Genomic DNA, 14,804 nt, shown 5'->3' on the forward strand with positions numbered 1-14,804 from the left:
TTGCCTTGAGTGACGTCGAATATTCGCGACTGACAGCATGGCAGGAGAGACATGCGTATAATGTTTTGATCAAGCAAATATATTTGGTTACGCTACTTTTTACGAATATGCAACTAAAAGGATCAGATGAAGACGGCTTTGGAATAGAGATCGTCCTTCAACAGGGAGACCGAAAACCACCATCGTGTGTGCATGGTAAGTACCCAAATGTCTGAATGATTGCAAAGTTAGCTAGCTAGCTTGCTAGCGTCTACTTAGCTAGGTTTGGGAAAACGACCATATGAATCTATGATATAACGTTAGATACTATCTAGCTAACTACAGTCCAAAGCTAGCTATATTATAAGTTGTGTTTTACCATTGACATCTGAAAAATGAATTCTTCGGTGAAGTATGCATACTGTAATGCAGATGTTTTTGCCCCATGCAGGTCCAACTTTGTTGTTTGAGAAGGTCTGCAAAGGAGAGGAAGGCCGGAGGTTTTATGCCTGCTCAGCGTGCAGAGACAGAAAAGAATGCCCCTTCTTTCAGTGGGAAGATGATAAGGTATCCGAGTTAACTGGATAGCTTTTTTTTTTTTTTATCTACTGGCAAATTACAGGCATTTCGCTACCCTCGCATTGACATCTGCTAACCATGTGAATGTAACCAATACAATTTGATTTGATTTGAAATATAGTTGGGCTACACATACACTACATTCGGGAAGTATTCAGACACAAAGATAACAGTATTTTTATTTTAGCAAATGTATTAAAAATGAAAGCAAACCTTTTATTTACAGAAGTATTCAGATCTTTTGCTATGAGACTTGAAATTGAGCTCAGGTGCATCCTATTTCCATTGCTCATCCTTCAAGTTTCTACAACTTGATTTGAGTCTACCTGTGGTAAATTCAATTGATTGGAGATTATTTGGAAAGGTGCACACCTGTCTATATAAGGTCCCGTTGTTGACAGTGCATGTCAGAGCAACAACCAAGCCATGAGGTCGTAGAGCTCTGAGACAGTATTGTGTCGAGGCACAGATCTGGGGAAAGGTACCAAAAAATGTCTGCAGCATTGAAGGTCCCCAAGAACACAGTGGCCTCCATTATTCTGAAATGGAAGAAGTTTGGAACCACCAAGATTCTTCCTAGAGCTGGCCACCTGGCCAAACTGAGCAATCGGGAGAAGGGCCTTGGTCAGGGAGGTGACCAAGAACCCAATGGTCACTTTGACAGAGCTCCAGAGTTCCTCTGTGGAGATGGCAGAACCGTCCAGAAGGACGATCATCTCTGCAGCATGGTAGTGGCCAGATGGAACCTCTCCTCAGTAGAAGGCACATGACAGCCCGCTTGGAGTTTTCCAAAAGGCACCTAAAGGACTTAGACCATGAGAAACAAGATTTTTCTGGTCTGATGAAACTAAGTTTGAACTCTTTGGCCTGAATGCCAAGTGTCACGTCTGGAGGAAACCTGGCACCATCCCTACAGTGAAGCATGGTGGTGGCAGCATCATGCTGTGGGGATGTTCTTCAGTGGCAGGGACTGGGAGACTAGTCAGGATTGAAGGAAAGATGAATGGAGCAAAGTACAGAGTTCCTTGATGAAAACCTGCTCCAGAGCACTCAGGACCTCAGACTGGGGTGAAGGTTCACCTTCCAACAGGACAACGACCCTAGGCACACAGCCAAGACAATGCAGGAGTGACTTCGGGACAAGTCTCTGAATATCCTTAAGTGGCCCAGCCAGAGCCCGGACTTGTATACGATCAAACATCTCTGGAGAGACCTGAAAATAGCTGTGCAGCAACGCGCCCCATCCAACTAGACAGTTTGAGAGGATATGTAGAGAAGAATGGGAGAAACCCCCCAAATACAGGTGTGCCAAGCTTGTAACATAGCCAAGAAGACTCGAAGCTGTAATTGCTGCCAAAGGTGACTCAACAAAGTCCTGAATAAAGGTTCTGAATACTTATGTAAATGTCATATTTGAGATATTTTTTTATTTTATACATTTGCAAAATTGTCAACCTGTTTTTGCTTTGTGATTTATGGGGTATTGTGTGTCGATTGATTCGGGGGGCAATTTAATCCATTTTAGAATAGGGCTGTAATATAACAAAAGGTGAAAAAAGTCAAGGGGTTTGATTACTTTCCGAATACACTGTACATGCAGTGGCTTAGCTACCTAGTCTAAAGTTCCTGATAGGCACAGGTGGGATTGGAAATTTGCAGAGACTGCAGCAAAACAAACCGCTTTCCAGCATCGCTCTTTAGTTCAGTTGACTTTTCTGGCCATTTTATTAGCAGCAAATACAGCAAGAATTCCACACAGCCAGATGTAATTACAGAAGGTGCATGTCATAGAGTTCGGTGTAAATGGTAAGGACTGTATCAGTTTTTAGAATGTAACAGTTAAATTTTCTTTGACTATATGCTCTAAACCTGTTCGGTGACCCCTGACCCCCAACATATGGTACAAATTTAAGTAGAATAGACAGACAGACAAACTAGACTACACAGCCACATAAGTAGGCCAAAATGGCTCCTACAATAGCCTACAAGTCCTTTTTATGGTAGCTTAATTGATGCCTTTGGCTTATTGAAAGTCCTCGGTTGAGTTCCTCACCGACGACATTGCAGACGCATGCCAGATCTAACAAAGCCTAAAATCCGCTAACCACATGATGTAGCCATCCGATGCCAAACTGCACAGTCCATGGTATGGCATGCAACCATTGATTGACTGCAATGCAATACCTGTGCGTATAGTCGTGCAGATAGCTAGCTACACTCTCCTATTTTTCACCAAGTGTGACTCGAGCGTCTGTTGTTGTAGGTGTCTGAGGCCAGGCTTTTGGCCAGAGAGGAGGAGAACCGGTCAAAGATGCCTCCTTTTACCCATCAGCAGTACTGCTCCAGGTAAATGGCCTACACTTGACCTGTAAGCAGACTCTATCCACAGAACTATTCCATTCCAAGTTAGAATGGAATAGAATAGGTGTGTAGATAGCAGCTCCATTGTAAGTAAAACATTTTTGTTAAGATGCCAGAAAGATCATATTAGTATTTAACTTGAGCGCTTTCTACTCATCTCACAACCTTAACATAATGTTCTTCCAATCAAAAACATGGTATCTTTATTTAATTTGACATTTTGCAGGATGTAATCTCTTGAAGTGTCTCGTTTTCAAGTGGAATTTAAAACAAGTACTTAGTAACAAGAATAAGTTGGCAACTACTGTCTAATAACAATTAAATAAAACAAGTACATTAACAGCATAAAAAGTTGTTGTACAACTACTAATAGATCTACCACTAATAAAAAATACCGCTACAACTACTATTAAAAAGTTTCTTTCTTCCAATCCAGGTTCAGAAAGTTCCTTGCCCTCCCCCTAGGAAGGAGGTTCTGCCAGGACTGTCAGCTCCTCCTCCTACCAGGGGAATGGGAAATCCACGCTTCTCACAAGATGTCGCAGGCTGATGACATCACAGAGGCCCGGCTGAGCAGGCCCAGTCTAATGCTAAAACCCCTGGAGAACAAGAAGAGTAACGCCCAGTACCTGTTTGCCGATCGGAGCTGTCACTTCCTGTTGGATACCCTGGCCAAGCTGGGCTACAGGAAGGTGCTCTGTGTCGGAACACCCAGGTGAGGGGTTTGATTTTAATTGAGACTTTTTGGCTGTCGTGTTGATTAATTAGGGATTGTGTTAATTATAGCGTTTTGCCAGTTTGGTTCACATAGTACCTCCCCGTTTCACTCCATTCCAGAGTGTTTTCTTGAACATGGCCTAGTTATTTTAGATTAGATTCAAGTGCGTTGTTATGCTCAGGGTTTTATGTATGATTTGATTTGTTTAATTCACTGTTTCTTCCAGACTCCATGAGCTGATCAAGCTAAGAAATCAGGAGGGCAAGAGTGACCCCATGAAGAGTCTGCTACTGGACATTGACTTCAGGTCAGTTTTATTTTATTGGCTCACACAATGCATTTATTTTTATAACAGTGATGAGCATTTGCTATGAGTGACCAAAACGGGCATCGAAAGAATTTAGAGCTGAGCACACACTTTAAATGGTACATTAATGCGCTTATTGCTTTTTGAGCAACGCTTATTGCAGTTTATGGATTGCTACGGGAGTGTTGACGTCCCATATCTCCATATGACTAGCCCACACCTGTCCCCTCCAGTGGTCTTAGGAAGTGGAATGCAGGGTAGAGGCGCTCCGTGAACTGATGATTTACCCTATCAAACACGGGCATCAGGGCTGCAGGAAACTCCCGTGGCACCTTCATCGTATCGGCATCCTGAAATGCCAGTTTGCCCTTCTCGTAGTTCGCCCACCCTACCTGGCACCGCTCGTCCACTGGTGGAGCACGCCACAGGCCTGTCGTTGTGCCGGGCGGAGAGACGCCCATCCCAAAGCTCCACGCACCACGAGTTCCTGTTCCGCCCCAGCTTGGCACCTCTGTCCCGCCCCTTTCCTGTCCAGACAGCTTTAGGCCACGCCCACAGGTCAGGCGGAGCAGCAGCGGACGTCGGCCTCCCGGTAGCGTCGGCCCGTTGTCACGGCAGCAGTCGAGTGCGTAGCGGACGTTGTCGAACTGTGGGGGTGCTCTGGAGGGACCGGGTGGACCAGAGAAGCACATGCCTCGTCCCTCTCCTGTCATTGGCTATGGCAGGTCTGCCTATGAATGGTCTCGGGAGGAGACGGAGACAATGAGGGGATTTGATTCATCTGTCCTGGGTGCCCTGGTAGGCGTGTTTTTCACCGGATGAAAGTTAATTGCATTCGTTTTGGAACCGGGCTACCTCCCGGGCGTGAGCCAGGTGCCCCATTCAAAGCCCACGATGAAGTCGGCTCAAAACAAAAGTGACGTAATTTAAGCATGTGGAGTAATGAGTAGGATTCTGTTTTCACATGCAAAAGTGATGGAAGCCTTTATAAATGCTACATCCACCTTCCCAATGAAAACTAGTTTGAAAATGTAGAACTTAGATTTTATGGGAAAGAGATGTTGCATGTTTCCGGATGATGAACCTTGATGACAACATAACCGAGCAGCGCAGATTACGGTTTGATTTTGAGAAGGGTGCTCCTCTCTCACCTCTTTTCCTGTAGTACTGCTTGATATTCTACAGGGGGAGCCATGGCACCACTCTGGGCTGAGAGAAGTCTGGACCAGAGGACACCACCAGTCTCTGACCTTCGGTTATTGGGTCGTTCTTTGCCATGGCTTAGAAAAGATGTACACACTTGTCAGTAGTAATCGCATAAATTTAAGACGCGGAGCAAATCTATTGGCTACCGTTGTGCATTGCCGATCCCCTTCATTCAATATGTGGTTGTAGCTTAAACCAGAATCAAATGTAACAATGTGTTGGCAGTGTGATTTGTATAATGAAAGTGAACTAGTGCCTCTGGTTTTAGGGGGCTGGTATATGTGGTCTCGAGGCTTGTCTGTTGAAACACACCTGCGTTCTCCAGGCTTCATTATCATCATTTTTTACAGGTGATTCTACAAAATCATAACAACTAGCAGGATTGCTGATTGCAGGATAGCAGAACTGTTTCTTCGTGCATAATTTAGCTGCTCTTGAATTAATGCATTCTAGACTCAACGTTCACAAATGAGTGATGTTAGTTATTAGTGTATATAGGCCTGTCGTGCAGCGTTCTGTGCCCTATAATCCCCCAAAAATAGATGTAATCATAATGTACGGTATGTTTCTGTGATGCTCACTCCGTTCCTGATCCGTTCTCTGTTAGTCTGCAAGGAATGTGTCGGGTTGAACAAGGGAAAGGGTGCGTTGACAAGCTAGCGTGTGTGTGTGTGCGTGCGTGTGTGTGTGTGCGTGCGTGTGTGTGTGCGTGCTGCTGTTAAGTGCCCTTCAGTGATTTATCTTGCCACGATTGTAAACTTCTATTTACACCCATACACTTCTGTTGACTTTCTCTGAACTACAGGAGGAGGATAACTACAGTAGTGATCCCACCTTGAGCCAATGTCACACAATCAATGACTTGCTATGGGCAACATAATACATTTTTTTTTAAAGCAAATGTAACATGAAAAGAATGTTCTATTTTGTGTCTGTTCCAGATATGCCCAGTTTTATGGCCAGGATGAGTTCTGTCACTACAACATGTTCAATCATCACTTTTTTGGAGGAGAGGTAAAAGTTTGAACCTTATGACTGTCTTAGAGCCTTTTGGATTAATCAATTTTTTTTTAAGTAGTTTTGAAATCCATGTGTTGTTTTTACACAGGCGGCAAGTGGGGTCCTCCGAGCCTTCCTCGGTGAGGAAGATGGAGAGAAGGTGATCATGGTGTCCGACCCTCCATTCGGGGGCCTGGTGAAGCCTCTGGCCCACAGTTTCTCTCAGATCTCAGAGACCTGGCGGAAACTGCAGACCTCAGAGGGCAGTGTTGTGGAGATGCCCATAGTGTGGATCTTCCCCTACTTCTTTGAGCCACGCATCCTTGAGTGCTTCCCCTCTTTCACCATGCTAGACTACCAGGTTACCCACCTTTTTTATAAATGTTTTTTTATAGACGTCAAATGCATTCGCATATTGGCCTATTTGCATGAATAGAGAATACTGATGGGACATGACATGCATTTATGTAGTGCTTTCTCAAACTCCTAGGTGGACTATGACAACCATCCCCTCTACAAACATGGAAAAACGGGTAGAAAGCAGTCCCCAGTCCGCCTGTTCACCAACCTGACACCACGAGACATCGTCCTCCCTAGGGAGGAGGGTTACAGGTACAGTATATACACACACCAACCTGACCTCAGGGGACATCGTCCTCCCTAAGGAGGAGGGTTACAGGTACAGTATATACACACACCAACCTGACCTCAGGGGACATCGTCCTCCCTAAGGAGGAGGGTTACAGGTACAGTATATACACACACCAACCTGACCTCAGGGGACATCGTCCTCCCTAAGGAGGAGGGTTACAGGTACAGTATATACACACACCAACCTGACCTCAGGGGACATCGTCCTCCCTAAGGAGGAGGCTTACAGGTACAGTATATACACACACCAACCTGACCTCAGGGGACATCGTCCTCCCTAAGGAGGAGGGTTACAGGTACAGTATATACACACACCAACCTGACCTCAGGGGACATCGTCCTCCCTAAGGAGGAGGGTTACAGGTACAGTATATACACACACCAACCTGACCTCAGGGGACATCGTCCTCCCTAAGGAGGAGGGTTACAGGTACAGTATATACACACACCAACCTTACACCACGAGACATCGTCCTCCCTAATGTACAACCCACCTCTCCCTATCGCACATGAGCTAAAATATTATTACAATGTAACCATAGTAAGATGTTATCCTAAATGGAAGATGGAAAATATTAGTTAACAGCTCATTGGACACATTAGAGATTTCATTGGCGTGGGAAAGTATTAGAGGAATTCTTAAGAGGCACGATTACATTTGATTCATCTGTCTCTTTGCTTCTCTTTTAGATTCTGCAAAGTCTGTGAGCGATATGTGTGGTCTGGGAACAAGCATTGTACTAAATGCAACCTGTGCCCTTCGAAGGTATGCATTTCCCTGTCGCAGGCTGGGAAAAGCACGGTTGCACAGTTTAACTTGAGGAAATGGTTAGCTTTCACATATCACTTTTCACAACCGATCAGGCTTTTCGTCAATTTTCTCCTTTCTTCTTTCAGGACGGGAGAGTGTGGAAGCATTGCTCAGAGTGTCAGAAGTGCGTGAAGCCATGTGAGTATCCCATAGACTGTCATTTTAACAGACGCCCTTATCCAGAGCGACTTACAGTTGTGTACTTTATCATACTGGTCCCCCGTGGGGAATTGAACCCACATCCCTGGTGTTGCAAGTGCCGTGCTCTACCAACTGAGCCACACTGTACCACCCCGTCAAACCCCGATCTTCATGATTTTGGTTGGAGTGATGGTCTGATTGGTACCTCTGCCCTCTCATCACCTCCCCAGCCTGGCGCCACTGCCAGTCCTGTGCCCGCTGTGCCCTCCCAGACCACCCCTGTGGGAATAGCCCAGGTCTGGAAGGCTGTTTCAACTGTGGCAGCCTGAAGCACAAGCGCAGAGCCTGCCCCCTCAAAGACAAACGGAGGACCGATAACAAGTGAGTTTTACTACCTGTGTCATATACCCAGACACAACACTTAAACACACAGAGGTGCGCACAGGGCTGACACAACTTATTTCCCAAGACACTAATCTATAGTACCTGTGCTACCCATATCAGTACAGTGTTGATGCAGTCTAAACGACTAGTGTTCGTACGGGTTGTGTTTGGCTGCCTGACGTGTGTGTCTCAACTTGCACGCTCTCTCTCTCCTGTCCCAGTAGATCCAAGGCCAAGGGAGGCAGGAACCTGCCCAAACAACCCAGGAAGTCCAATTCCAAGAGGAAGTCTGGGGCCCAGCGCAGAGCCAACAAGTTGAAGAAGATGACAGAATAAATCCCACAATCAGACAGCAAGGGAGATGTGTGTGTAGCAGATGTGAAGTTGCTAGTGAGAGCTCGCCATCTTACATGTGTGGTTTCTGTACTGTAGACAGTCTTTAAAAAAAATTGTACATGATGTTTTTGCTTAATAAAAGCATCAAATATAGATGGAATCGCATGTTATTTCACTGAATTCTTGATTTCCTGGTTTATGCGAATGTGTAATTCCGTTATAATGCCAGTATGAGCATGTCTGTACGATGAACTTAACATGTAGCTGAATGTTCTGTGCATGTTTTCTAGTCTTTACTTTTAGATCATTGCTTGATGTTTCCTCAATTAGGTATATGCCATTGCGTCAATACAACTGACTGGATTTATGTATGAAACTAAAACTGAGCCTTTAGGACATCTCTTATGTAACAAAATAGGTGAAAGACATTACCTTTTAGTTCTGTGCTCAAGATGGAGGGATAAAAATGTCTGGTTTTTTTTTTCCCACTGCCCCGCGGGCAGACGATACGGAAGTTAGGAAAAAGGATTCCTTTATCCATTCCATGTGGTTCTGGACTAAGACATTTATACATTACAGATTGAAGTCATGTCCTTCCAAGAAAAAGGAATGCAGGCAATAAACAATGGAGGAGCTTTCAGAACCCTCCAGAATAGTTGTGGGATCTCACTGCATTTGAGTAAGTGTTTGGTTACTAAATAAAATGTTGTCTTGGAACAAAAGCTACTGCAGAGATTTAATTCAAGGCCAATTGGTGACGAGATGTTGAATCTACCCTATATGCATTTGATTAGACATGCACATTCGTATGAACTGGAGTGACACACAAATTGATTTTCATTGTGTTCCTTCGTAAGCCACATGGGGGCAGAATGACTTCCCGCAGCTGTCATGGACACCATTCCCTGTGGCGTTTCAGTTTATTTACTTCCACCGCAGGAGGTTTGGCGGCAACTTAATTGGGGAGAATGGGCTCGTGGTAATCACTGGAGTGGAATGGTACCAAACATGGTTTCCAGGTGATGCCATTCCATTTACTTCGTACCGGACGTTATTATGAGCCGCTCTCCCCTCAGCAGCCTCTTGCGGCTTCCGCCGAACCTTATCCGAATGTCTCATTGATGTGTTTTCAGTGAATGCGGTGTGAGTAGGAGTGGACATAAAGACCTTACTCAGACCCTGATCGGAAATGACACTGAGCATACATGCACACACACACCGGTCACTGCATGGGGACAAGGGAGCTCACAGCCAGATTCATACATATATTCATGGAGAAGACGGTATAAAGAGAGATTCACAGTGAGCCATAACACACAGGGAGGTGAGCGACCCCCCCCCCCCCCCCCCCCCCCCCCCAACACACACACACAGCCCAATGTTCTTCCTCAGTGGTAGAGAGAGGTCTCTTCAGAACAACCTTGCTTCAGTGAGTTGAGCAAAGATCAATTCTCAAGTTTCTCTACCGCCCTGTGGTTCCTGTGCGGTGGATACAGTGTCCCTTTGGGCTACTCCTTACATCCAGTTTTACTGGTCTGTGTCAATCATTTCCTGGCCAATCATCCACATCAAATTAACAAGACTGAAGTTATGTCAGGCACACTTCCTCAGAGACCGAAAGCGAGACTGGGACTGGAAAGACCGAGAGGTTGAGAGAGCGAAAGAGAGTGAATGGCCAGCAGACCATTTGAAGCTGAACAGGGCTGACTGGTGTTTCAAATGGTAAACAGATCAGTATCTGCCGTCTGCCTCTCTATGAGTTGGAAATGAGTCTATGGTTGAGAAGAAAAAAAAACTAATTTGATCTGTGATTAACTGTGGGTGAATGGATTGTCTCTTCTCCAATGAATTCAATAGGTCTGTTCTGTTTAATCTTTTCTCTTTTTCCCTCCCACATCAAACCACTACTGGGACCGGTTAGAGGAGGGATGAGAGGAGGAGTAGAAAGAGAAGTGGATCAGAATAGAGATGAAAGAACAGGATGCGTGGACACACACACACACAGACTGCCCGGTCTGTCCCCCTATCTCCTCTCAGTTGTCATTATGTCCACTTAATTATCTGGTATTTCAGAAGCTATTATGGTCACTGTGGATATGAATCATGTTTTGGTCCAGGATCTTATTGTAAAATGGACGACGTCCTTGTCAGGTCACAAAAAGCTCTTGTGTATGTCCTTTATAACACCTCGGGTGAATTCAGTTTTAATTAAACTGATACGCGTTTCTCTTTCTCTACCTGTTGTTGTGGTACTCTGCTGGCATTTCTTCATATTTCATTGGGATCTATTTTTGATTCCAAGCACCCTTCCATTTGTTGACTCGGGAATAAGAGTCAAGCATGTTATTTCCCTTCACCGGTGGTGGCACAGTACCAGGGTGTTTTCCTCGTGTGGTCTTGGAAAAACTCAGGGCCATCATACCGCCTGGCAAATGAGATGTGATAGTGGCACTTCCACAACGACAAACCATCCGTCAATTAACTTCTGTATCAAGATGTTGGGCCCAGTTGATTGACACGTGGACCACTGTGTTAATGTGAAGTTCATATAGCCATCATTTATTGAATGACTACACACTGAGTGGAGCTAAGGATCACAGCTGCGCCAACTGTGAAAATGGTAAACAACAGCTGTTGTAGAGAGAATGTTGCCCATTCGGGCTCCTAATGTTGACAGTTGCCTGCCTCTGGCCTGAAATTGACAGCAACTAATACAGCCATGTGGGCCAAAATGGTAGTGGTGATGGGGGTTCTGTGCTGTGACAGAATGGCAGAAGGAGTCCAATAAGGACAAGAAGTGCGTGTGAGTGTGTGTGTGTGCAGTGACTGGGTACATTCCCAGAATATTTCTACATTCAAGCCTGACTCTGTCTCAAATGTACAAGCCAAGGACCTGTTATTGTGTGTTAACAACCGTTGGGTGACTGTGTGTGTACGCGTGTGTGTGTCTGCGCATGTGAACTGTCCGCGAACGCATGCGTACGTGCACGCGCGCGTCATGCACCTTCTTATCCCAAAGAAAACTCATCAGCAAGCCTCCAAAGTCTAAATTCATCATCTCTTATCGAAATCTACACTAACACAATCTACCTGCCCTATCTCTATAACCTGTATCAGCCTTCCTTATTGCATCACTGGTCTTCACTAGTGATATGAACAATGTTCTATCCAGACGTATGTGATAGTGAGATCCCTTGCCTCACAGACAGATCCAGAGGTGTGAAGTGAAATATCACGTGTGACAAAATTGGCCCACAGGAAATGGTGTCCCTCTCCTTTGGCCCTTAGCATGCTGGTTAAACACTGAACTGGACACTGTACAGTCAGCTTCTGTGATTGGCCTTGAAGACACACATGCAGGAAGTTTATCACGAGCTCTACGGACACCAAATAGGACGTTAGAGCGAGGGGAAAAATAGCCGCAGGTAAAATATGATCTATAAACAAGATAGGCCTACATCTGAGTTGTGTCATCCTTTTGATGACCTATAAAGACACTAAGATAATCACTAGAGACTACAAAATGTAAAAAAAGCTTTGGAGGACTTTACATGACACGCATCTAAAGGAACCAGATTTAAGCAAAGAAATGTAGCATTTGGCGTAGGAATAGGATGTCTCTTTGAACCCCCGTAACCTTTGAAGCAGAGGACCAACCACCCAGCGGGTCTGTTGGGATCTCCTTTCATCCAGCGGGAACAAAGCTTAACACATCCTTGCGCCACGGCAGGTGACACACACATTGTAGACCTTACATGCACCGTCACTCACACACACACTCCCATGAGGTTGTACGCACACGCATACTCAGCCAAACCCTCAGACTACATCAAACTGCTAACACATCCCATACACACACACACACACACACACACACACACACACAACACACACACACACACACACACACACACACACACACACACACACACACACACATACACACACACACACACAGTCGCATCATGTCTCACCCCAGACACTGTGATTTCCCTGTTGTTTTCAACTTCTGAAACTCCTTGTTACTAGGGAAGTGTAGAGGACAGAGGAGAGGAGTGGAGAGGGAATATCTCTGTCCCAGCAGGTCAATTCCAGTACCAACCAGGACTTAAACATGGAGTCTAGTTAGTGGGAGTGGTGGACCTGAGAGTTCAGTGTCAACCCTTTTACTCGCTCATAAACACACACGAATAATGGGCCGGTGTGTTTGAAGAGCCTGTCTCTTCTGAGATTTGCTGGGAGATAGGGAGATATACATTAAAAGGAGAGATGGAGAGGGAGGGAAAAGAGAAGAGAGAAGGGGAAAGAAATAGAAAGTTAGTGAGAGAGAGAGAGAAAGATAGGGGGAGAGAGAGACCACGTTACAAGAGGTCCCAGCTCAGTCCAGCTCTCTATCCCTGCAGGGCTTCACAGTAGGGAGGAAGGGGGGGTAAAGGGGGAGGATGCGAGAGGTGGATGGGTGGAAGAAGGGGTTGTAGCGGTGGGGGCCGGCGAGTACTCCGCCTTGGCAGAGAGGGAGCAATTATGAATCCCTCTCTCCATCCCCTCTATTCCTCCATCCCCTCTAGTCCCAAAGAAGGATATAAATAAACAGCCAGTCCTCCCAGAGCCCTCGCCAGAAAGGGGAAAAGTTTAACACGAGAGGAGAGGAGAAAAAGAGAGAGGAGGAAAGAACGGAGAAGAGAGGAAACCCCTTGCCTCTGGTGTCAGAGTGTGTTCAGTGGTAGCAGCCGTGGTCAGAAGAGAGAGGGAACACATTCCTCCACCATGGGGTGAGTACTGCAGTGATAAGAGGGGATGCTGTGTCGTCCCGACCGCAACCACAATTTGCCTGTGAGTTTATCATCGTTCCCATCGCTGTGACTGGGAGAGTATGTGCGTGTGTGTGTGTTTACGAGTGCTTATCCCAGGAGCTCTGATGAGTTATGGGCGCACTTCATATTAAGGGACTACTATGAAACTGAGAACACACTGTGCTCTCACACACAACCAGGAAACATTTCTGGCATTTAGGAGTGTGCTTGTGTTTGTGTCTCTCTCTCGGGGGTGTGTGTGTGTGTGTGTGTGTGTGTGTGTGTGTGTGTGTGTGTGTGTGTGTGTGTGTGTGTGTGTGTGTGTGTGTGTGTGGGTGTGTGCCAGAGGAGGCTGGTGGGAGGAGCTATAGGAGGACGGGCTCATTGTAATAGCTGGAATGGAATCAAGGGAATGGTACCAAACACATGGAAACAACTTGTTTGTCATTCCATTCATTCCTGCCATTACAATGAACCCGTCCTCCTAGAGCTCCTCCCACCAGCCTCCTCTGGTGTGTGTGCATGCCTCCATGCGTGTGTGTGCAAGTGGATGTGTGTTTGTTAGGCAGCATTACTTTAAGTGCATGGCATCACAGCAGACCTGTGACTATAATTGACTGTGCATAATGGAACACGACGTAACTCTTTCTGAGTGAAACTTTTACACTGGCGCGGAAGAAACGCCAGGCAGACGGAAAAACAACTTAAGTGGCCCCGCTGTCTCGGAGCGGGGGCATTTACGTCCTTATGATTTATATTCACTCACAGTCCAAGACTTTTCCAACGTGTAGGCTTGTTTTTCCCGGGTCGCCTCCAGACTACATTTATTGTCCTTCGTTTAGCGTTAGCAACTGTAGTGGGCGTGGTTTTGTGTAACCTTGCTGCGTATGTCTAGTCTCTTGTCTTTCGCTCTTTGACAGCTCCCAGCTCATGCTTCAATTCGCCAGAAGCGTGGGCGTCTCTTTTACGCGTTGCCCTATGCACGTCCATGGTGATTTAAATACCATTTTAATAAACACGTCACAGTAAACATCGCCAGTGGCTCCCAGGAACACAGCTTTTCGCGGAGTGAAGCCAATCTTCACTGGAGTCGTGGGAGTCGGTGTCTGTGTCAGACCCTGGGAGGGAGAGATTCCTCTAAAACATTTTTTATTGAGCCAAAAATACAAACCACTGAGCAGCATCACCTCTGACCCCTAACCTTTTAGAATGGACTATCCTGATTTGCCCAAACCCTGTGATGACTGGTGTCTGTATGGGGGAAGCTTAGGGCTTCCCTGCTGGTCAGTTTCCTTGTTAAACTCTAGAGACAGCATGCTTCTCTCTCCTTCTTTCTCTCTCCCTTTCTCTCGGTCCACCAACTGTCTCTTCTCCCTTTGTCACCCATTTTATAAGGTCATTAAACACAAAAGGCACATCCTTCCCTACTAACTATGGGCCTCTCCCTCTGTTCTTAACTGAACCACAGTGCTTCATCAGAGGGAATCAGCACTCTGCACATGTTGTTCTAGTTCTGCCTAAGACTGGACTCGGGGAAGA

General features: G+C 45.8%; 2 protein-coding genes across 3 annotated transcripts in view; both read left to right on the forward strand.

Moving 5' to 3' along the window:
- Positions 1–8,625, forward strand: LOC106577498 (zinc finger, CCHC domain containing 4). 2 transcript variants are annotated; one of them, XM_014155556.3, is made up of 12 exons: positions 1–195; positions 431–546; positions 2,822–2,904; positions 3,356–3,634; positions 3,864–3,944; positions 6,092–6,164; positions 6,259–6,510; positions 6,640–6,761; positions 7,491–7,566; positions 7,698–7,749; positions 7,983–8,133; positions 8,358–8,625. In XM_014155556.3, the coding sequence occupies exons 1-12, from the start codon at positions 108–110 to the stop codon at positions 8,470–8,472; spliced, it is 1,488 nt and encodes a 495-aa protein (XP_014011031.1). In that variant the 5' UTR covers positions 1–107; the 3' UTR covers positions 8,473–8,625. The 2 variants fall into 2 exon arrangements, with proteins under 2 accessions (XP_014011031.1, XP_014011032.1); XM_014155557.3 differs by having other exon boundaries at positions 8,361–8,625.
- A 4,447-nt stretch (positions 8,626–13,072) lies between these two features.
- Positions 13,073–14,804, forward strand: part of LOC106577501 (cGMP-specific 3',5'-cyclic phosphodiesterase) — a 92,661-nt gene continuing 90,929 nt past the window's right edge. Inside the window, exon 1 of the mRNA XM_014155561.3 lies at positions 13,073–13,244. Coding sequence (XP_014011036.1) covers positions 13,240–13,244 — 5 coding nt within the window. The 5' untranslated portion in view covers positions 13,073–13,239. The remainder of the gene's footprint in view (positions 13,245–14,804) is intronic.

This window comes from Salmo salar, chromosome 18 (genome assembly GCF_965601325.2).
Source record: "Salmo salar chromosome 18, fSalSal1, whole genome shotgun sequence".
Taxonomy (NCBI): domain Eukaryota; kingdom Metazoa; phylum Chordata; class Actinopteri; order Salmoniformes; family Salmonidae; genus Salmo; species Salmo salar.

Coding starts and splice junctions, on each gene's coding strand:
- LOC106577498 (XM_014155556.3), top strand. CDS start 108: ATGCAACTAAAAGGATCAGATGAAGACGGCTTTGGAATAGAGATCGTC. Junction 3,635..3,863: donor CTCTGTGTCGGAACACCCAG/GTGAGGGGTTTG, acceptor TGTTTCTTCCAG/ACTCCATGAGCTGATCAAGC. Junction 6,511..6,639: donor TCACCATGCTAGACTACCAG/GTTACCCACCTT, acceptor TCAAACTCCTAG/GTGGACTATGACAACCATCC.